Here is a 23,750-nt window from a genome sequence, read left to right on the forward strand (position 1 = left end):
GAGAGGAACTGAGTAAACGCCATTCCCAAAAGATAAAAAGCTCATTCTCTGCTTTATGGGAATCCACACACTACATTCCCACACAGAGGGGTTTGAGGAGGGACATTCATGCAGCAAAACTGCTTTGGATGAGACCACTGCAAAACACCAGAAACATTTCTGTGTCTTCTCAAACATCTGCCTCAGTCCAGTTTTAGATGGAGACACTTCCTCCCACAAATCACCGATTGCACATGAAGCAGGATTTGGGCTGTGCTCAAGATTTTATGTCTGGAGCAGTTGGTTTTCCTGTATTTTCCAGTAAAAGGTTCAGTGAGACACTTACTAAAACAAACAACCCCCCATTATTTTAATGTACAAGTAGCACTGACATCCAACAAACAGAACAAAAGATGCTCTTTTACAAACTCACTTCCTACCCCGCAGACACAATGGTTTGTACAATAACACCACCCTCTGCCAAGAGATTCCAGCAGAAGACACAGTGACTCAAAAGAAACAAAGTGTAAGTTTATTTGGATGTCAACATTTCTTAGTCAAGATCTAAGTAAAGAAAACACACAGTAGAAAAAGTTGTACAAAGCAGCAATGGATTTACATTACATTAAAGAAAAAGTTGCCTTAAGCTATAAGTCTCAGTCCTAAAAAAAGTAAAAACCCATCCTGGTGTATTGAACAGATACAGAATGTATAAGGTATACAGGATTATAAACCCAGAGTTGCTTGTCTTACTTCTATAATCCTTTAAAATGACAAGTGATTTTGTGTAACTAACCGGAAAACTCTCTAGAAAATATATTGGATCATTCCAATTTTTAGTAGGAAACTATTCCCCTGTACCCAAGCACTTAAAGTGATCCCATTTTCCTGCTTTTTTAAAAGGGACACTGTCCAGAATAAGCCTTAAAATACGTACTTTATGTGTATTTTGCACTTAATGCTGCAAAAGAGGGTTTGTTCTGGTTTTCTGTACATTTTTGAATTAAAAGCTGCTGCAATAGTGGGAAGCTTGTGTCTTTAAAAGGTAATGTGTACCACTGAGAGACTGGAAAAGGGAAAAAAAAAAAGGTTGAGTCCTTTATTCTGGAATAGTGAGAGAAAAAGCAACATGAAAAATCAGCTCAACCCATAGAATTCAGTTATATTTTTCAGACATCCTCACAACTGAGGCTGCCCATAATAGGATTTTCATGCCCAAGCAGCTCAAGTGTTATGATTCAATTTGTTTTTAAATTCAATATTATTTATTAATATAAAGTATTTCTAATATAGGTATGTTCATTTTCTGTATCCAGCCTTTCTCTTGACAGTGTCCCTTTTCATAGAGCAGTTACAGTACAGTTTTTCACAAGTCATTTTAAATAAAAAAGAATCAATAACATTAAAAATACTATCAGGCTGTGTTCAGCAACAACAGAAAAAAAAATATTTTAACACTGCTTCAATAACAGCAACACTAAAAAACCTCCCAACCAAAACAAACAGACAAAAAAAAACCTCCAACAAAAAACGACCCCCTAAGCTTGTTTTGATTTTTATCTAAATCTTCTGGTAAGAAAATGTAAACAATTTTACAGAACAGTATAGGCACATGCCAGATTACAGGCTCATGCCAAATATTTGCACCCTCACTGTTAGAGCCAAGAAATTAGGCATAGTCTGTCCTTATCCCACGGGAGGAACTCTTTTTAACACTGGAAGCTTGGAACAGCAACAGAGAACCACACAGAGCTTTGGAGCAAACCCACGTGTCCCACTTGGGGGAAAACAAACAACATCAGGCAAAACACCTCCTGGATGTTCCTGTCTGAACAGGAAATGCAGGCCAAGCCTCTTACAGCTGTTTGGGGTCACAGATAATGCAGCATCTCATTTTTGAAACTCTGGGCTCACCCTCTTCACCAGGTTATCTCCTCTGTCACCTGCCACGGGGTGTTTCGCTCTGCCTCACCAATAACCCACAACTAGAGACAGTTCTGTTACTGGCTCGTGTGTTTTGCTGCCATTGCTCACTTTCAAGGTTGGTCATGGTCCCAATTTAGCAAAGAACTTGCACAGAACAATTAACAAAAAAAAAAAAACAAAAAAAAAAAAAAACAACAAAACTGATCTTAATGGACTTAAGATAGGCTTAGAAGCTTTGCCAACACAGTGCCTGAAAGGAAACAAAAGTCCCAAACCAAAATACATTTCATGGCTCAACACTGCTCCCCTGAAATGCAACACTAGTTTCCACTCCCACTGAAGCAGGATAGTTCTCTGAGATTTATCTGACAGGTTATAAAAATAGCAAAAAAGGACAGAATTATAGATTCTAATCTATATATTAAAACATCTGCACGTTCCTGTCACAAATTTTAGAAAAAAAAGCAAAACACTTTTTTATATTTAACAAGACCTCAAACTTTTTGTCACTTCAATACACAGCTATAAAATTAAACAAAATATGATGAAAACAGGCTTTTGTATCAATAATTTTGCCTTTTATTTTGGCTGTGGCCAAACTAGACACTCTTCTAAAGACCTTTATTTATAAACAAGCAACTAACATTTTTTCCCATAATTTAAATTTTAAGACATATATTAAAGTTATATAAGTGGAAGCATATTTATTCCGTATCCTCCAAAATAAACACTTCTATCAAGGGCTTTTTAAGATACTGTATAAAAGCTAATAGAAAACCAGAACTGCTATATAAACATCTCGTATTTAAATTTTAGAGATCCTGAATTCCTTTACTAAACAACAGGAACCAAATGTAAAAAAAAAATAAAAAAATCACACAGAACACTCTCAAAGTGGAAAACAAAACTTTAAATACCCCCTCAAAACCAAAGCAACTGAAGAAAATCTTAGGAGGCTACTTAGACCAAAGACATTTTATGGATTCTTTATAATACCTAGTACACTAGGAAAAAGGTTAGGGTTTCTTCAAAGATGTTGCACAAGGTTTTGATTTAAAGTGTGTAGAATTTATCATCATAGCACAGAGCAGAATCCCAGCTGGAAGTGAGATGGCTGTGACCCAGCTGAGCTGGTTGCCACCTTCCTTCAGAAAGCACACTGAATTTTAAAAGGCTATAACTCAACTTTCAGGCTGTGGTGCAGAGGAATCACCAGGGAAAACTCAGGAACCATTCTACAAAAACACGTTCATATTTTATACACACAGATTCTTTTTAACATATATAAAGGGTACTTAGCAAGGCTTTATGTTTTTCTGATTTTTAAAACCAGGTTTAAGTGCAATAACCATTTTATACTGGTAAGAAAGAAATTTATAGTTTTATTAGATGGAATAAAAAAGTCAGTAACTGGAAATGTCACTATTAAGCAAGTACCTTGTTTTAACTGCAATGCCACTGAAAGAGTTTAACTGATATTCAAGCAAATTAGCCTAATCATACTCAGCCACAGTTTGCCTGAAAGAGGACAAAAAAGAACAACATGTAACTTTCAGAGGTGTCTAGTAGCAATTTTAGATCATAAGAAAAATGAAGCAGAAGAGGCTTGAAACTAACATTGCAAATTTTTTTGGTAGCTGAAAAAAATCAGGGGTCCATCCTGAGCTGATTCTTTCGAACTTCATTTACAGGAAAAATAGTTAAATATCTGTTGGGGAAAAAAAAAAACAAACGGTGGCACACTTAGCTTTCACTGAGAAAAATCTGATGTGTGCCTAAGGGTGCCCATCCTCAGATTCTTAGGAGTTACACTTGTGCTTGATTTTGCTGAATCTCAGCACCAGCTTGCAATTCTACCTTTGGAACTTGGGATACTGAAAAAACAGTTACACACATGGTTACACAGGGAATTCAAGCCTCACTCCTGCTCCCCCTGAAACTGGTGACCAAAGTCCTGCTGGTTTCAGTGGACACAGACTGGGCTCTGACTCAGCAGTGTGGAATTACATCCCCCTTCTCCCAGCCCTGCAGGGGGAAAGCTGGTCAGGATCATAAACACAGTTTGCATCATTTATGTTCACTCTAACCCACCACCCCTCCACTAAGTTTAAATTCTAGCAAAATAATTTCTCACTGCTGGTTCACCTCCTCCTTCTGGGTAGATATTTCCTTGACTTACAGAAAAAATTGGACCCTTACTATAACTCCTGGTAAATATGTGTGATCCTACTTACACTAAATGCTCCAGTTGCCATTTGAGGTAAAATAATGGAAGCACACAGAATATCTGCAGCCCATTATTACCACAATTTTCAACAAATTGGAAAATTGCAACACAGTCACATATGACTAAAGCAGCAGAAAGAACTACTCTATATGCATTGTATCCATAAAATGCAGTGATTGTAGTGTGATTTTCTCCTCTGCTTTGAGCTGGATATGTATGCTTAATACAAATTTCAAATACATATTTCTTCATTTATACAGGTGTCTATATAAATATTTACATTTTTAGGTTTTGTTAAAACATATCTTTGTACTTCATGGCTGAGCTTATTACTTGTGTTTAGAAACACAACTTGTCTTCTGTCCCTTAACGAGCTCTCTCTTGTTGATTTAATAGTTATACATTCCTTTGTAGTTAAAATTACAAACAGTTGTACAAATAGTGGAAACAAAACTATGAAACTTGTCTGACATCCACTCAACCTCAGTTCATGTTATAAACAGTACCATTTGCATTACGATGGCTGTTACACAATGACTTCAGCTACCCAGGTATCCATAGGAAATTAGTCTTTGGGACATTATATAAAGCAAAGTACCCCCTCTCTCAATTTTCCTTACAAAGTTATAATTTAATGGCTGAAAGCAGGCTTGCTGCTACTTCTTATATAAAATCTTAGTAATAATATTGCTGACTTTAGATTCTATTTTAATTTGCACAAGTTCCATACAACAACAAAACAATTCTATGTTCCCTTAAAATAGCAAACATTCGTATCCAATAACATCAAGATTACTCAAACTTGAGGTTTATTTGTTATTGCTAAAGGTTTCTAAGACCTAAGTCAATACAGCAAGACACTCCATCCACTTCCTCCCAAACTGCCAGTGCATGGCAACCACTTACATGGAGCTTGTGTGTGTTGGTTTCGTTTTGAAAAACAAATTATGACATTGGTTACAGTATTTCACTACTATAAGCTCACAGTTAGAATCCAAATTGTTGTTTCTCTTTCATTTAATATGTAACTTTATATATAATACACACGCACACACCAACATCACGGGATGAAGATCCATGCATACAATCCAGATGCAATTGTATTTCAGTGTCAAATGAAATAAAATTTATTCTGTTACTATTAGATCCCAGACCACAGTATTTATTTTAAATTACTCTGCTTTCTACCTACTAACCACGTTATAGTTTTCCCTAATCTTCAAATCCAAGCAGCATCACAAATTCCAGGTTTTCCATCATCACCATCTTTTTGATCCTCTTAAAATGTAGTCTATGTGGCAGGCCTCTGAGATCCTGAACACAGCCCCCCCAAACCAGCTCTGCAAGGGTTCTGTTAAAGCTAATTGTGTGTCTGTTCGTGGCTCCAGAGACTGAAAGCCGTCTTGAAAGTCCTGTGGCAGAGTTTGCACATGTATTGTCTCTTGAAGGTGATTGCCGAGAGCGGCGGGGCGTGGTAGAAGAGCGTGTCCGACTCCTGCGGCACGAACAGCTTCTCAGTAGTACTGGAGCTTTCCGGCAAGCCCGTGGGGCTGTCGGGCTCCAAAGGTTGGATTTTGGGGAGTGGAGGTGGTGGGGGTAAGGGTGGGGGTGATGGGGAATTAGCTGGTGGACATATCTCAGGCTCCTTATTTGTGGATTCCTCTGCAGCCTGGGACATGTGAGACTGGAAGTGGCTCCAGAGCCGGAAATTCGTTCGGAAGGCCTTGTTGCACACGTGGCAAATAAAGGGCTTCACAGAGCACAGGAGCTCCTGGTGACGCTCCAGCTGCTTGCGCAAGGTGAAAATCTTCCCACACTTTTCACAGGGCCACAAACTGGGATCTTTCTTGGAGACTACGTCCTTAGGTTCCCTGCTCATTTCGGTGATCTCGTCCTCTATATCATCTGCAGGCTCCTCTTTGATCTGGATTTTAAACTGCTTGGAAACACTTAAGTCTTCAGGCAGGCATGAAGAGTCTTCAGAATCAAAATTGATTTGTTCTGACGAATCACTGAACACACTGTCCTCCTTTGCAGCAACAAAATTGTTCATTTTACTGGATTCCGACTGCGGAGGCAGCCGTGACGAACTGGTGACTTCTCCATTGTGATCCATGAGAGGCAAAGAAAAGTTCTCTGATGGAGCCATTGTGTTCTGATTGTGAACCTCAACCTGATGACGCCAGATACTGAAGGATGATTTGAAGGTGCGCATACACTCAAGGCAAGTCAGCTTCTTGTACTCACACTTGCTTTCATGCTCGTGCTTCAGCTCTGGGGAAGAAAACCTAAGGCTGCAGTAAGGACAGACAGTGGCGTTTCTACAGAGTCGCTCGTGGTTTCCCTGTTCAATAAGTGAGGAGAGCTTGGCATTGCAGAGACGGCACTGATAAACCTCCTTGTTTTCCACTGGGTTTTCAATATGAATGTGATCTTTCTGCTTAGGAGCCTTATTCCCTCCAATGGGTTTCTCCCCAGGGTGCATTTTTATGTGCTGTTTGAACTGGGAGAGGAAACGATAAGCTTTCCCACAGTAGGTACAAATATAGGCTCCTTTGGTTCTCGACCTTAAATTCCTTTTGATGACTTGTTGTGCTTGGGAAGCCGACTGGCCCTGAAAGCTCTGCTTGCCACGTCTTAGTTTCACGATCAGAGCTTTTTTGATTTCTCTCTCCCTCACAATATCGATCAGTTTTCTTTGGAATTTTTCATCCAAAAGGGCGTGTGAACTGGAAGCTGGTGAGGGATTCTTCACGATTCCATGTTGTGTCTGGCAGTGCGTCCACACTTTGAAATTGGTGTGGAATCTCTTGTGGCATATGTCACAAGCATAGGGCTTCTCTGGATTGTGATACATGTTAACATGGCGGTGAAGACCTGCTGTAGATCTGAAAATTTTAAGGCAGTGTTTACATTTAAATTTTTTATTTGGTCTTGCTTCTTCCATCTCGCTGTATTCATCTTTACTGACATCAGAGTCAGGGAAATCAGCATCAAGGTGCATGGGGCTTGAGCCTTCCTCAAAGTTTTCTTCTGATTCAGGAGAACCCTGCTCATCCACCTTCAGCTTCTTGAACGGTAGCCTCCTATCATCCTGGAACCTCCTTTTGGCTGGAAGTCTGCTTGGTTCCTTACGGTCATCCTCAGTTTTAAAAGCAAAGTCTTTGTTTGCTGATGCTGAAGCATCACCCACTGTGACTCGTATGATTTCAGCAGGATCTGAGAGGGGACTGCTGGGCTCAGTTTTGATCCGCACCTCTGAGAGAGGGGAAGCGACCTCCCGATCCGTTGACTGAGAGGCACTGAAAGACCTAAGGCGATGTGGGTGTATTACCTGTGGCTTCTCATCCAAGGCCGACTTCTCCAATGACTCTTTCAAGGATGACTTTTGGGATGCAACATTAAATGTCTTCTGGGAATCCTTAGTTCCTGGTGAGGAGCATGAGGATACCTGTGCAGGTTTTAGGTCAACAGAAGGGGAGTAAATAGGAACCTGGCTGTCCATGGACAGTGACCTTCGAAGGATACTTTTTACAAGGGGCCCACTTCTGTCAATACTTCGGTTTTCTGGGCCAGACCCACTAGATGGGATTACTAGCCCTAACTTGGAGTAGTAGAGCAAATTCCTGTCTTCCCCCTGACCATTTCCTTTTCCTGCCTCTCGCAACGAAAACGTTGATTCCGCTGCCCCACGCAGAGACAAGACTGGCGGACGTGGTCTTTTCAATGACATCTCTGCAACTTTTCCTCTCAGAAGCTGAGCGCTGCTTCCTGGCTCGCCACCTGCCATTTCTTTCTCTGCTAAAGACATCTGAGGCAGCACCATGTTCCTTTTCACTAAAGCACCTCTGCTCTGATCCTCCACAGTTCCAGAAGTTTCATGAACCTTTGTATAGCTCACAGGGCCTTCTTTCAGCCACCTCCTTTCAGTCAGTGATAAGTTGTGAAGGGTTTCAGTTGGTTTTGTTACCTGTGGTCTGCTGCTAGCTTTGACAGCCACAGAGGGTGAAGGTTTAGGAGTATGGCTTAAGTCGTGTTGTGTTTGATTTATGCTTTTTGCTTGTGCTTCAATTCTGTTCTGACAGACAATGACACTTCTTTTCTGAGAACTACTTTCATCTTCATCTTGGTAGAGTATTTTTTTCATAGGACAAGAAGGAAAAGGAGCTTGAGGATTCTTGGAAACAATGTTTGTAAGAAAAGATATTCCAAGACTGTAGCCCAGCTCTTGCACAGCTGCAAGGCTGCCTTTCTCAATGAACAAGGATGAAGAATAAATGTAGTTCAACACATTATCAAAAGCATCTGGCTCACAAAAGTCGAGCTGAAACACTGACTGAGACTCATTCTCCTTATTTGTGAACAGAGTCTGGAAATATTCACTGCTGGCAGCCAGAACATTCTTATGAGCTCGGAATTTCTGGTCTCCTACGATCAGCACAACGTCACACAGCTGTCCCTTGAGACGCTCCTCGTTCAGGGTGCTCAGGAGGGAAATGGCATGTGCTGGGTTTATGTAATGCAAGAGCCCCTCCATGATTCTGATGTCCCTGAAAAAGAACAACAACAACAAAGCTGTAGGTTATCTTATATGAACTGTTAGAGACAAACACATCTCCTGTACTTTGTAAACTGGCTAAACCACCATCAAACAGCAATTAAAGAAACAGATTGTGTGGAGGAAAGGTTTGGGAATGAAACATCACTGGTAGCTCCAAAAAAGCACAGGCATGGGAAGGACTAGCTTATCTGCCCACTTTCAAATATCCTTTTAATTGCTAATCTTACACCAAGAATATTACACCTAACAAACTGGAGGATGGATGGATGGATGGATGGATGGATGGATGGATGGATGGATGGATGGATGGGCTGTTTTCTCTTCCTGTAATACACCTCTCCACAGGAAGGAACAGGTCAATGATTTCACTTTTGATCATCTCTTTCTCTACTTCAGCTTCATGAAGATCTGTCTTGACAACTGGATTGATAAACTCTGGACTCTTGGATCACATATATAAAGTTTAGTTATAGAAACTCACCTTTCTGAGGCTAAGCAACCCTGACAGTCTCCTGCTGACTAGACAAATTAGGGGGTTTTGTTGTCATTTTTAATAGGATGACGGGAAGGGCATTAACATTGGGAAGGGAGAAGGAAACAGCATTATTGTCTGAATCGAAATTCATCATGTTTACTTATGCTTAATAAGTGCTGTTAATATCTACTTCTAACTGTATGTGTCACTTAAAACTGCACTGGCAGGATGTGGTTTCTGGGAAATGTCAGTTTTCACTGAAGTATCCTGGCATTGCTTTGCTCAGGATGAAAAGCAATCAGAGAACTGAAATCCCCATTTCATTCATTAGCATTAGAGCACTTTATGCCCACAACCCATGTGTCTATCTGAGGAACAGTTACCCTTGGCTGCATCCAAGAGTACAATAAGGACAAATAAAGCTGCAGTGTAGAAATCTCGATGATCCATGTGCTTCAAAACACAGCCCATTCCATACTTGATATGTTTTGATAACTCAATATACTGCTCCTGATGAGAGCTTAACAAAAGAAGATAACCAGGTTTTAAGTTAAACAAAGAAATTCAATGGCAGGAGTTGCAATTTATATATCTGTGCGCAAGAACACACACAGAGAAATCAACAATATTATCTTATTTTTTTCATGGACACTCTCTACACTACCTCCATGGTGGCTGTAAAACAAGTCAATGATGTGTCTGTTAAAAGCAATTCTCTGACTTTTACAGCTGATTTGAGAAACTACTTTTTAGTTTCATTTGTACATGATACATGCAACTACAACAAAAGGTTTCACTGTTCATCAGCTTACAAGCAAAACTGTAAAGTGTATAAAAATAAAAAAAACAGTACTGAGAAGCTACAACCCCATGGTTAATAAATGAGGATGGTAAATCTTAAAACCAATGGGTATAAATAAGTAATCAAAGTCTAAATTGATATTACTGAGAAATGACTTAAAGGATGCTGCATGCAGTACAGTGTCTCAGGGCACTGATCATAGCAAGGACTGAGCTACCACTCCTACACCTAAAAATACAAAATGAGTTCATAGTGACATGGCAACAGCAAAACCAGAATGCTGTTTCCTCACCAGATCAGTCTTTACTGTGTAAATCAGTGCCTTGCAGTGTCATTTCATAAACACTAATTTATCCTTAATTCACCTTATATATAATGCATAATTCCCCCACACCTCCATCTATATATATATAAAAAGCAGTGCAGTCAATCTCAATTTGAGAAAGCAATCTGGTTTGTTTTGCTTTCTATATTTTACTTAAGAACACTGGGAGGATGGAGGTGGGGGTGTGAGGATGGTGGTTCATTACCCTCCTCCTTTGTGGATGCCACTGCGATTTAAAGTGGCAGAGTTTAATCCAGTTTCATGGTCTGAGCACCCATTAACACTTAACAGAGTTGTAAGTGCTCCAGGAGGGCATCTTTCCCTTCACCTGGAATAAAGTGAGTTTGCAAACTCAAGTGATTCCTCTGGGACACACAAGTTGTAGAAGGTAAATGGAAGTAGCAGACCAACAGAGCTTAGGAAACTTTAACTGTGGTGTAGAGACACCCAACAGAAGCTGCTGCACAACCCACACTTCAGGGACACAGTGGAAATAGAGTGTATTAGTCAAATGTTTTGAAATATTTTAAGATCTTTCATTTTAATCTGCTTTGCCTTGTGTTTTTAAAACTGACAGAGTAAACACCATGTAATTACTGTGTTCCTCTGCCCACATAACCCAGCAGTGCAGTGTAACCAGTAGAGAGTGGTGTAAAATCTGCAGGACTAAAGCAGAATCCAACAGTCACCCATCCCTCCACAGGCCACAGTTTCCTTCTTCATCCTACAACTTCAATTCATCACATTAAACACCACAGACATAAACACCCCTCCAGTCACACACGGTGCAATTCAACTCTGTCACTTTAACAGTAACCAAGGCTGCAACGTGCACAAATGGCAAAGGACCAAATCAATCCTGCAAAGGCAGCTTTAATCCTGGTATTTCCTAATTCAAGGGCTTGACTTTTAGCTTAATAGCCTTTAGACACAACAGCCAGAAATTATACAAACAATAGCAAGAAACACATCAGAACTGTTTTGCAAAGCCATTTAAAGACATTTACCCAGATCATGTGAAAGCCTGAAATATTTAGAAGTAGAAAAAAAAATAACCCAAAGAATACCCAAGTCAGAGTACGATGCGTTAAAATTTCACTACATGAATACTTTTGCGTAACAAAGTTGATCCAAGTCATCCCTGCTCTCTTGTGTTCATCTTACCTGCACACTGCAGGTCACTCCTCCTTCAGCTGTGCCAGTACAAATATTTGCAGGCCTGTATGACGTAGCAGAACAGACAATAAATAAACAGCCAATATTATTTCTTTTCAAATGCTGGTCAATTTTTATAGTGAACCGCATGAGGAACTATTGCATTGGCATAACTGAAGAGGCAGCAATAGGAACAGCCACAGGACACAAGAACTGGCTCCCCAAAGCCAGAGCTTGGCTGCCTGCGCTTAGCCCCACACAAAAGCTTCCCTGGCACCATGTGTAGATACACAACTCTGGCAGTCTCCTGTAACACCGGATTTGGTTCCAGGTGTTTGAGTACTCCTACTTCTCAGCTGTAGATTGTTTTGTGATTAGCTACCTAAGATCTTTCCTCCAGATAATCTGCTTTTATTCTCTCTAACCCTTTTTTCCAGCCACCTTCACTACTGACTGGAAATAAAGCTTTCTTCTTTTCTTCCATGATGTTCAGGTGGCATCATGGAAACAGCAGGAGCACATCAGAAAATCTCCCACAGTCTGGTGGCAGGTGCCTCATGCCACAGCAGCTGCTGGTCCTCAGGAGGAACAGACCCAGGAAGGGCCAGTGCAGCAGGAACCTTCAGGAGGCCAAGAAGAGATTTTCGTGTCAGCCTTCACAGAATCACAGGATGGGTCAGGCTGGAAGGGACCACAGTGGGTCTGCTGGTCCAACCTCCCTGCTCCAGCAGGGTCACCCCAGAGCACATGGCACAGGATTGTGTCCAGATGAATCTGGAATATCACTAGAGAGGGAGACTCCACAGCCTCTCTGGACAATCTGTCCCAGTTCTCTGTCACTGCACAGGGAAGAAGTTCTTCCTCATGTTCAGGTGGAACTTCCTGGGCATCAGTTCTGCCCATTCCCTCCTGTCCTGTTTCTGGGCACCACGGAGCAGAGCAAAGTCCACCCTCTTGTCACTCCCCCTTTAGATATTTATACACATTAATGAGGTCCCCTCTCAGTCATCCTTCTCCAGGTTGAACAGGCCCAGCTCCCTGAGCCTTTCCTCATAAGAGAGATGTTCCAGTCCTCTAATTCCCTCCTTCAACAGCCCTCCACTGATCTCAGAAAACTAGATTTCAAAAGCCTAAGTACCATATTTGGTATAACATTGTTTTTATTTTATATTTTGAACAAGAACAGAAAAAGATGCCTCTACTATTTCAAAGTAACTTTTGCAAAATGAAAGACATCTCAGGAAAACTCTTTACAAGGGAAGGGTGAAAAAGCTTAATCTTAGGCACAACAGTTTATTGATCTTCAACAGCAACTTCCTTTGAAGTGGTAGTTCCCCCTCCTTTCCTCTGTTCCTTACTCTCACATCTCCTCCCAGCTGTGTGCTATTCTCCTCTTCCTTTCACCAGCTCTGCTGCTCATTTGATCTCCCACTGAGTTGATTCAGCTCCTTAAAATTAAGCAGGGAACAAATAAAATAATTCCAGATTTTTTAGATCTGTTTGCTACTTTCTAGGATAGGGAGCTTAATGAGCTCACTGAGAGGTCAAATGAGCATCAGGATTCCAGCAAGAGAAGCCAGGCACCTGCCCATTCTTTGTCAGGAAGTTCTTCCATCAGCTTCCTCCATCTGAAATTTCACCTTTAGAAACAACAGAGCCACTGACTTTACAGCTGAAACATTCCAGACAGAATCAGGCAGATACTTATGTGTGGTTTCAGTGTAAGCTACACCCTCAAATACATGAGCAACTAAGAGATGTTGATGTTGCTTTCTGACTTCCATGGTAAGGAAATCACTGTCAGCTGAAGCTCCATTAACAGCGTGCTGGGGGGGCAGTGGGAAAGATGATGTTCTGAAACCCTCCATGAGATGCAATATTGCAGCAAGGAGGTGTCAGGGCTGTGAGAAAGTGCAGGTGGAAGCAGAGAATACGAGGATGGAGGAGGAAAGACAGAGAAGAGACTGAACAGGTTTAAGCACACAAGCATGGCAGGGACAAACCCACTAAAGACAGCAAAGAAATGTGGATTATAAGACTCAGCCAAAAAATACAAGTGACTTCCTGGGGCATCCCCTGGAAAATGCAGGAATGTTGTATTCATATGAGTTCTTTCCTGAGGATCTGATGGCTCTGACAATTCTGGTGCTGTTTCAGACACCAGAAGAATAGAAATGTCCCTTACTTGTCTGTCACAAATCCAAATGAAAAAGGAACCTAGACTGCTTAAGCTTCTACTCAAGGACCCTATGCTGGTTTTTATGATTTGAGTTTGGCAACAGTTTATAAAACATCTCTTCTCCCATCAACAGCCTTTGCAACACAGATACTCTCCCACAGCACATACACATTTACACATCTCCCTATATACCCCCAAAACCTGTAGGTAAAAGCTGCAAACCCACATAGAATTATTGTTTGCATTTCTATAATCTTTTTCTACATAAATACTTAAATAATCTCTTGCTGCATGTTTGGGGATTCTGTCTTCCTGGATTTAATGAAATGAGATCTCACTGCTGTTGCTGTTTCCCACTGCAGACAGCACTGTGAACTTTCTCCATGAAGACAAATGTTTCTCATTTCCAATAAGTCAGCAGCATAGAGAGACTCACTGGTATGAAGACAGGCATAAAATCACATAAATACCATGCTTGCTAGTGTGTGAAATTGATGGACTAATTTCTACCTATTTATCCTCCACATATATAAAAGCAGACATTTAGGGAGAGAAAAAGAAGAAATTTTTCATCATAGATTTACAGAATGGTTTGGGAAGGGACCCTAAGGATCATCCAGTTCTAACCCCCCTGCCACGGGCAGAGACACCTCTCACTAGACCAGGTTGCTCAGAGCCCCATCCAACCTGGCCTTGAACGCTTCCAGGGATGGGGGCAACCTCTGCCAGTGCCTCACCACCCTCACAGTAAAGATTTTTTTTTCTAGTATCTAATCTAAACCTACTTTCAGTTTGAATATTCTGCAGTCTATTTTGCCCTACGCTCCAGACAAATAATTAGCAGTTAACCTGACACAGACATGAAACTGACTTAGAAATTAGAGGCTACTTTTCACATTCAGATCATACCCTCAGTTTCACGTTCTGACACTTAAAATAGCTCCCCCTGACGTGCAGCAAACTACAGAATGTCAGAGTACAAAGCTCCTCTTGTCATTCCCATTCTTGTTTACAACCCAGCAGCAGCTCAGGGTGCAATTTCATCTTACTCTCAGAGCAGTCTAACGAGGCAGGCGTTGCTCCCGCAAGGAGCAGCCCGTGTCTCTTCCTCCCCCTCCGAGGAAGGGCTGCCTTGTGTCAGAGCAGGGAGTGGATCCAGCCACAGGATGGAACAGGGACAGAGCAGGGAAATGCTGGCTGGGAGCTCTCAAAACATTTAGTGAAGATTAAATCACATCAAACACAATTTGATAAGATATTTGTCCTGGCCTCCATGACTCGACTAAAAGGTGTGTAACTCAGCCTCCAATTGCTGTAAACAAAATATTGAAAAGTTTAAAAACACCTTTCCATAGGAGTTCTTTCTTTCATTCCCTTGAAATATTTGTTTTGTAGTGCAAAATACAAGGCAACGTTTGCTTTGTAATGTTTGTACTCTTACTCAGTACACACTCTCTGATGGGACAAGTCTGAAAGGCTTGATGGCCATCAAATTTAAACACCTACAGAAATCTCACTCCCAGAAATATTTGTCATTTTTTTGGTAAGAGATGTATGAAATTTGAAGAATTGTAGACCAAATGTGTACACTTGTACTACTTCTACACGTTGATTTTATTGTTTTATTGGCAAGGCTGAGATATACTTATCAAATGGAGTAATACTCACTCATCTGCTTTACTAGATGAGACACATTAACTGGCCTAATTCACATTAAAAAGTTGTCTACATACATTTTTGCTAGTGTAGCAAAAATGACAAACACTAATTGTGGTTGTATTTCTAATACTATAATGGTGCTTTTTACAGGCACAGTGTATTTTGGATGGGAAGAAAAGCCACACATCCCTGTAAGGTACTATTTTATCAACAGGATAGTGTTCACACTAAGGTTTCTTTAAAAAATGAGACACGAGGGGGGGGGAAAGATTATACATTTAATCTGAAAAATGCAGAATATAAAAGCTGAGCCTAAAAAATTCCAAATGAGAAAGCTGTGATTCAGGGAATGCAGGTATCTTCCTCCCACTGAAGGGATCCAAAGAAAATGTCATTCAGCCATCACTGATTCTGGCCAAGATACTGAGATGACACAGGAAAGAGGAAAGACAACAGCAATTTTAGCAGAATTTTACCTTGAGATTTACAAGCTCATGAATAGCATGGAAGATTTTCAGTTTACTCTAAGTCCACAAGGAACTGAAGGGAGACTGTGTCTTACATAGTTAAAAAAATTAATTTAAAAATCCAGCTCCATGAACAAGAGCACTGTATTTTCTTTACTCCTCAAAAGTATTTATGAGAATTGAGATGGTCATATTTTTACTGGAATTCCAGGAAATTTGGCCCTTAAACTCAACAGCTGAAGGACTGTACTCAGAGTTACGTCTTGGTACAGAATAAACAAATTCCTTTTGGTTATGACAGACTGAGCATGGCAGTGATTAGAAATCACTGTAATTCCACTGCTTTTCCTTCCATGGCTCTTAATTTACATTAAAAGGGGCTTTGTCAGGCATATTTACTATCCCAAGTACACTGTTTTTAGGAAGTGTCTGAAGATACTCACAAATGTGTGCAGAGCAGACTGTGAGGGGGTGGAGGGGACACTCACTGGGCCCTGTGTCAGAACTGTCCCTGCAGTAACCACAACTTGTCAGAGGTTGTTAAGAATGAATCGCAACCTAAATGTTACTCACACTGTTCAGTACTGAGGTAGGATAAACCTTGGATAAGGAGATTAATGCTCCCAGACAAAAAAGGGAAGAGTATTTCTTCCTTTCCCAAAGAATGCAATTTAGTTGTATAAAAATTATTACCAAAGGAAAAGTTTTGTGGCATTTAAGAAATATATATATATATATATATATATATATATATATTTGGACAAAGGATTTTTCATGTCTTTTCATCAGACTGCATGGAGAGAATTTGCACAAGAAGGATGTGGTGCTTCACTAGGTCTCAGAGGGAAAACCCCTCAACAATAAAGACCAGGGGATTTTGAAACTTGTATTTGTGATGGACAGCAAGACTGATGAACTGATGGGGGTGGAGATGGAAGGAGCTTAGGAAGATTGAAGACTCGCCCAACACTTTCTTTCCTTGTTCATAAAATATGCCGGAACTGTTCCAGAAAAGCAAAATACATAAAGTAGTCAATAAGAAGAGACAAGAAATTTCTTTTTATTTCACTGCTGATTGAAAGAAAATATAAGAGAACTGATGTCTTTAATATTATCAGTAGGGGAAAAAATGGAAACACTACATTACATAGACTAATATTAAACTACAACAAATATTTGGGAAGGAAATCTACCTCTGCACAGAATATCTATTTTAAAGCAGAGTATATTGCAGTCTTTCCATGACTTTGCTGCTTCTAAAAACTTTTGTTGCTTTTTGAGGATCTCAGATCATTACATGAGACAGATTACAAAATGAAGGTGCTCAGTTGCTCAAAATTTTAATGAGAGCTGAAATTGTTGCAACTGCAGCATGTGACTCAGAGCACAGCCCCTCCCAGTGCAGAAGAAACCTTGTGCTGATTACAGTGCAACTTCCTCTCCCCTCCCAGTCCACACTTGGTCACACGCTGAAGTTATCACCATTTTGCAGATAAAGTGAATTTCAAAACCCTGAAAGCTACAGAGGGTTGGTTTTTAACAGTAACTGCTCCACAGATCCTGAAGTTCAAAACAAAACAACTTAAATACCGTAAGAAAGCTCAAGGCTTTCTGCCTTTGACATCCAAAGGTTGATCTACCCATAACTAATTTTGAGGGATTTGTGATCAGCCATCACTACAAAGATGATCAGAGCACTCAAATTTTCTGTGTGCAAGTATTCTCTACCATCACACACAAAAACACCTCCATGAGCTCAGAAAACCTAATTTTTCAGTAATATCCAGCTTCTACTGATGCAGAGGGTTCTCAGTGTGAGATGGATGTGGCAGAGTATCACCCTGGCACTTGGAACCTACACAGGGGAAACAGGAGGCACAAAAGTTCACATTTATCACTGAATGTACAGCACAAAAAGCACTTTGGGAACTTCTTAAAAGCTGCTACCTGCTTTATATTCAGTAAGAATGGTAAGATGTTCTAAAGGGGTAAGTTACCTTGAACATTAAAGCACAATCAGGGGAGCTCACAAGTGGTGAAATCCCCAAGGAATCCTGGTATGGCTCGGCAGCTGAAAACTCCAGAGGTTCTAATTTGTGACATCTCCCTGCAAGCCCCTGCTGAGAACATGTAAATGACAGCTCTTGAAATGGTCACGATCCAGTCAGCATGGGAGGATTTTCCACGGGTAAACAAAATATTCTTAAGAAATTACAACTCTACAGCATACGGGTGAAACACACATCTGAAAGAGATGTTGGATCCCTTTCCACCCAAGAGATGGCCACATAATTTGGGTTTTTTTTGCTAACAAGTTTTATAAAAACAGTTGCTTAAATTTGCTCCAAACTTCCCCTCAAGAGGATCAGCATACCGCTGGTGGAAAATTTTAGTCAGAGCACTTTGTCAGTTTGAGCAACAGAACACTAAACCTACACATAAAACAGTACTAGATTTACCTGTAGTGTGCATTTACTACTCCTGATTTAATATCAAAAGACTTCCTGTACAAAAGTATGTTTTAAAAAAATCTAGTTTCACATTAATTTACCTAAGGATAAAATATTAATTTTAATTTAACTACAAGATCTTCAGTGTATTCAAAAAAAGCTCTGTGATTGTGTAATTCATCACAATCTCTTCTTGTATGTACAGCCTACCTACCTCTTACTTCCACTGGGAGTCCAACTACACTTTTTTTTCTTTGTAGGAAGAGCTACTAAAGCAATTGCTATTTAATAATTAAGATGAGCTTACTCAGCTCACACAAATTCCACAATTATTTCCTGTCTAATAGTAACTCCTTGAAGTTTTTCTCCTGTTTATTTACACGAGCCTCACCCAATCTGAACATAACAGCAGCCTGGACTTTACAGAGGATTATAAAGTTCTGTTTTACCTGTGACCAGGTAAAACACCTTCCACAACTTTCTGCACAGGCACAGCCCACCACTGAGGATTCCCCCACCTGGCTGTGAAATGTGCTTCATCCTTCTGATGAATAATCCAGCCCATTAGTGGGCTTGGACCAGCCAAGCCACACTTTGTTTACAGAACCACAGAATGGGTCAGGTTGGAAGGGATCCGCTGCCATCTCCCTGCTCAAGCAGGGTCATCCCAGAGCACATGGCACAGGACTGTGTCCAGATGGTTCTGGAATATCTCCAGTGAGGGAGACTCCACAGCCTCTCTGGACAATCTGTGCTCGGTCACCGCACAGGAAAGTTCTTACGTTGAGGTGCAATGTCTGTGCATCAGGTTCTGGCCATTGCCGGGCACCACCGAGCAGAGCCCGGTCCATCCTCGGACACCTCCCCTTTCTACACTGACAGACATTGATGAGGTTTGGTACCTGCCTGCACTTACACGCGAGGACCTCGCTGGGGGGAGATGAAGCGCGCTCTCCCTTCCAGACACACCAGGGAGGAGCCGTGTCACCGAGTCACGGCCCTCCCGGAGCCTCTCTTGTTTTAGAGCTCGGATGGCAGCGGGGGCAAGAGCCCGGAGCTGCCGGCGGAGCGTGAAGCGCCGGACCGCCGGTGCCTCACACCCCTCGGGCGGCCGGTCCTTCTCACCACCGGTGCCTGGTACCACTCACACCACCGGTCCCCAGCGTCCCTCACACTACCGGTCCCTCACGCCCTGGGGCGGCCGGACCCTCGCGGCCCTCACGCCCCGTAGCAGCGGGTAACGGGCTCCTGAGGCGCCGCTCCCCCCGCTCCGCACCCGACCCGCCTCTCCCCGCCTTCCATCCATCCATCCGTCCATCCGTCTATCCATCCATCCTTCCTTCCTTCCTTCCTTCCATCGCTGTCGGCCGCGCTCATGCGCCCTGAGCGCTTCCCCCGCGCCGCCCCCTCGGGGCTCGGGCCCAGGCGGGGCGGGCGATGTGGCGGCGGCCGCGGGCACCTCCTGCCCGCTCCGGGCGCCTGCGCCGCGCCCCGCCAAGGACGGGGGGAAGAGTTTCGTAACCGGCGCATGCGCGCGGGAGCCGCATCCCCGCTCGGTGGAGGAAGGGTGGGGGGGGGGAAGGAGGAAAGAGGGAAAAAAAAAAAAAAGAGAAAAAAAAAAAAAAAAACCACCTCAGAGTTACGTCAGGAAAAGACGGATTTGTGCGCGGGGAGACCCGCGCGGCGCGGGCAGCCCCCGGGACGGGCGCGACACGCGGGCGCTACTCACGCTGTCCGCCGCCCCCCCCCTGCTCGCCCCCCTCGGCGCCTCCGCTCAGGGCTCAGCCCGCGCTGCCGCCGCCGCCGCCGTGATTCCATCCATCTTGAATTTGACGTCATCCCACAACCGAGGGATGAGGTCATCGCGGGGAGCGCTCGTCACGTGCGCGGCGCCGCGATTGGCCGGGCCGGGGGGGAGCGGGGGGCGAGGGGGCGGCGCGGCGGGGGGGGGGGGGACGGGGGGGGAGACGGGGACGGCGGGGGGAACGGGGGAACGGAGCGGGGACGGCGGCGGGGATCCCCCGGCCGAGCGGCCGCCACACCGACCGGCCGCCTTCCAGCGCGGGCAGCACCGCCCGCAGCGCCCCGGCCGCCGCCCTCAGCCCGCCCCGCCGCAGGGAAACTGAGGCAGCAGCCGCGCGTGTGGGGACGCGCACTGAGGGACAGGTCCGGCACGGGGGGGACACGCTCGGAGGGACAGGTCCCTGTGTCGGGGGACAGCGGGGTTTGGGAGGTGCCGCTGTGGTAACCCGCACCCGCCCTCCCGCCGGACCTGTGTGCTGCGGGTGTGAGGGGGAACCCGCGTGCAGCGTTAGTGTGCGATTCACCGAAATTTGTAATTGTTTCGTCGTGACTTTTTATTGTGGTGATTATTATTACTGTTATTTTTATGTTGTGTGGGATTTTTTTTTTTTTTTAAGTGTAGGGGTAAGGCCCAGTGTGGTCTCTGAAGAAGCACCGTGCCTAGTGCCACCCACTGTGTCCCTCACAAGCCACCCCCCAACCCCTCACGTTTCTGTCTCCCTCAAAAGCCACCGCTGTCCCCATCAAAAGTCACTGACACCCCCAAGCCACCCAATGTCCCATTCACTACCCACTGACCCCCTCCCAAGCCACCCAGTGTCCCTCAAAAAACACCCTCCTTGCAAAGCCACCCCCGTTCCCCTCACAAGCCACCCACTGTCCCTCCCAAGCCAGCCCACCACCCTCTGTTGCCATCAGGGTCACACATGCCCAGATCCCGGGGGGTTTTGGCTCAGGCCCTTTGTAACTGCTGATTTGAAAAAATTGTAATGGCCATTATCATTGCTTTAGGCTGGCTTCTCACTGTGATTATCCGCTTTGAATTAAATACTCGAATAGGGCTTTATGTGTCAAAATGCAAGTATTAAAATAGAAATTAAGAATTACAAGATTTCTCTTGTTTTTGTCAAAAGCTAATCTGGCGTGTTATCTTTTCATTAAGGACAGCTCTAGAGATTAGCATCTAATCCCATACATGTTTTCAGTGTGCTTTCAGATATCCCACCTAAGTCACAAACACTCCAAAGCAGCTGTAGAATCCCTGGAATTTCTTTAGGGATGTGTTTGAGCCTTTTTTTGCCAAGGTTTTTTTGCAAATGGGCTAAAACCCACGTAAGGGAAGGAGATGTACCTTACTGGGTCTGGCTCCTTTTTCCTCTTTCCATATCTTGAGGGTTTTTTTTTGTCATTGCTGGCTCTTTTGGTAGCTTTGGAAACTTGGGAAGCTGCTTGTGAAAGGAGTGTTTTTTTTTCACTCAGGGACTGGTGCCCTGACGCGAGTGTGGCTTTGTGAGCCAGCACAAAACCCCAGCAAGCTCTTTGGAAGAGTTCCCTGCTCTGGTTCTCTGTGCAGACAACTGCTCTGGCACGGGGGCTGCTGTGGTGATGGGAACAAACAACTGGGAAAGCACTTGCATCTGTTCCCATAAACGAGTTTGTACAGCAAGGCTGGCTGTGCTGCCAGGGGAGGATTGGGGAGCTAACCTGAGCTTTCTTCTTCTTTTTTTTTTTTCTCCTCATGTGTACTCAGTTACTTCTCAGCCAAGCAGAAACTGGTCTTGCATAATTTCTCATCTGTGCTTCTCCAAAAGGGCCTGTGGCACAGATGGAGGATCTCTGTCCCAGAATTACCCTGCTGAAAGGTGGTCTTACACATGTGTGTGTGTCTTGCTGTGCAGGTATTTATTACCGGTATTTTTGATTTGTCAGGTTCCCTAGTGAAAGTGCAGCCAGTAGAACAGAGCCCATGCAGAGGCTTGTACAATTCTGCTGGAGCGAGTCCAGAAGAGGCCACGAAATTGATAAGAGGACTGGGGCACCTCCCCTACAGAGACAGGCTGGAAAACTGGGGTGTTTATCCTGGAGAAGAGAAGGATGTGTGGAGACCTCAAAACACCTTTCAGAACCTGAAGAGACTTGCAAGGAAGCTGGAGACAAACTCTTCATCAGGGACTGGAGTGACAGGACAAGGGGGACAGTACAAACTGGAAAAGGGGAAATTTAGGTTAGATATTAGGAAGAAATTTTTCACTTTGAGTGTGGTGAGGCCCTGGCACGGGGTGCCCAGAGCAGCTGGGGCTGCCCCTGGATCCCTGGCAGTGCCCAAGGCCAGGTTGGACACTGGGGCTTGGAGCAGCCTGGGACAGTGGAGGGTGTCCCTGCCATGGCAAGGAGGGGTAGAACGAGATGATCTTCCAACCGTTACTGTTCTATGATTCTGTAGTTTTGTCATTCTTACAAACAGATGATTTGAGAAAATTTTGAATGCAATCCTCCAAGATTCTGTGATTCAAAAAGACAATCTGGCTGTATTTCATGATCGAGCCTGATTGACCTGATGTTATTAAAGTTTATGGATGCCTTATATTCCTGTAAATCAGATTTTTCTTGATCCTAATGAAATCTTGGAAAGGAATTCTCTAGAATTATTGGGGCTTTAAGTTGTCTCTAAGTAGGTTAATTGTGTCAAATGTACCATTCGCAATTATTTGAATGTATTCTGGTTCTTCAAGATTAGCTTGTTTATGAATGTATTTTCCAACATTTCTAATTTTAGATGCTTTGATGGGGGGCTTAGTTTGATATATTTTTCATCTTTATGTGTGCTTGCAGCTGTTATTACCAGGTGCATGTTTGTTAAGTATAAGGTTTGTTCTCCATTTGGAGTATCCAATAACTGCTCAGATTAACTTTGGATCATACTTGCCAACAAGCTTTATCACTGGAATTTTGTTTAAAACTGAACCTCTGCAAAATGTAGAATGTAAAGAAACTTAAAAGAAAAAACTTTAAAGAAAACTTTAAAGAAAATAAAGAAATAAAGGATGATTATACATGGACATTGTGAGCAAATTAACATGTAAAAGCTAAAACACTTGCATTGGTTGAAAGTATGAGAATTGCTGGTTTTCATAGTGTAAATATTGCACTAAAGGGTTAAGTTGTGTACTTTGAATGGTTCAGTGGTTTTGACACTAATATTTGCAATATAAAAATAGTTGGGATAAAGTCATATCCTGGATCTAATTGTCTTTTTTTTAGATCTGTAGTTTCAGGTCTTTCACATGTAGAGACCCTAAAATTTTCTTTAATGAAGATTTGGACCTTGTGTGATTAATTTAAATCTAATGACATCAGATTCTTTCCCTGTAGAGGATCTAGAAGTAGCTCAGATACCCCGAGGCACTCCTCTGTTAGCAGCTGGGAAAGAGTTTTGCAGAGAGGAGTTTGGTTTTGAGGGAGGAGAGAGGATAAGGGCAGAAGAAGCAGCTTCATTTCAGTGGGTGAACCTTCGCTAGATGGAGATGCTAACATTTTTCATCCTGGTAAATTTTCTTCGAGTCTTCTGTCCATGCAGAGTGATCTGTTCTGTACTTTGGTGGCTTTGAGAGTGTTTCCTGCTGGACCAGCCTTTCCCCCTTGGCAGTGGGGCTTTTCCAGCTCCAAGCTTCTGTAACCACTGTAAAAGTGGGAATGCAAAACCCCAGGCACAGGGTTTTGTCTCTTGCTTCTCGCCAAATCC

General features: G+C 42.9%; 2 protein-coding genes across 7 annotated transcripts; one reads left to right on the top strand and one right to left on the bottom strand.

Annotated features, from left to right (window-relative positions):
* Positions 1–489: 489 nt before the first annotated feature.
* Positions 490–19,343, bottom strand: ZBTB21 (zinc finger and BTB domain containing 21). Of its 6 annotated transcripts, none has more exons than XR_008429467.1 (4): positions 17,753–19,173; positions 11,460–11,514; positions 5,329–8,682; positions 490–3,613 (listed from the first exon to the last, which is right to left on the bottom strand). XR_008429467.1 is itself a non-coding variant. In XM_053935957.1 (3 exons), exon 3 carries the CDS (start codon positions 8,667–8,669, stop codon positions 5,493–5,495), a length of 3,177 nt encoding a protein of 1,058 aa, XP_053791932.1. In that variant the 5' UTR covers positions 8,670–8,682; positions 11,460–11,514; positions 17,753–19,173; the 3' UTR covers positions 490–5,492. The 6 variants fall into 6 exon arrangements, 4 of the variants coding, with proteins under 4 accessions (XP_053791932.1, XP_053791936.1, XP_053791934.1 ...); XR_008429466.1 differs by having other exon boundaries at positions 490–3,423; positions 3,523–8,682; XM_053935957.1 differs by having other exon boundaries at positions 490–8,682.
* Positions 19,237–23,194, top strand: LOC128782454 (uncharacterized). The gene is made up of 3 exons (XM_053932818.1): positions 19,237–19,442; positions 20,236–20,570; positions 21,938–23,194. The coding sequence occupies exons 1-3, from the start codon at positions 19,237–19,239 to the stop codon at positions 22,441–22,443; spliced, it is 1,047 nt and encodes a 348-aa protein (XP_053788793.1). The 3' UTR covers positions 22,444–23,194.
* The last annotated feature ends 556 nt before the right edge of the window (positions 23,195–23,750 follow it).

Source organism: Vidua chalybeata, chromosome 2 (genome assembly GCF_026979565.1).
Source record: "Vidua chalybeata isolate OUT-0048 chromosome 2, bVidCha1 merged haplotype, whole genome shotgun sequence".
In the NCBI taxonomy this organism is placed as follows: Eukaryota; Metazoa; Chordata; class Aves; order Passeriformes; family Viduidae; genus Vidua; species Vidua chalybeata.

What these genes read in the sequence shown, in the direction of transcription:
- LOC128782454 (XM_053932818.1), top strand. Translation starts at nt 19,237, where the DNA reads ATGGCAGCGGGGGCAAGAGCCCGGAGCTGCCGGCGGAGCGTGAAGCGC. An exon ending in CTCACGCCCCGTAGCAGCGG is followed by an intron (nt 19,443 to 20,235) that starts GTAACGGGCTCC and finishes CCCCCGGCCGAG; the next exon opens with CGGCCGCCACACCGACCGGC. An exon ending in CGTCGTGACTTTTTATTGTG is followed by an intron (nt 20,571 to 21,937) that starts GTGATTATTATT and finishes TTGATTTGTCAG; the next exon opens with GTTCCCTAGTGAAAGTGCAG.
- ZBTB21 (XM_053935961.1), bottom strand. Translation starts at nt 8,669, where the DNA reads ATGGAGGGGCTCTTGCATTACATAAACCCAGCACATGCCATTTCCCTC.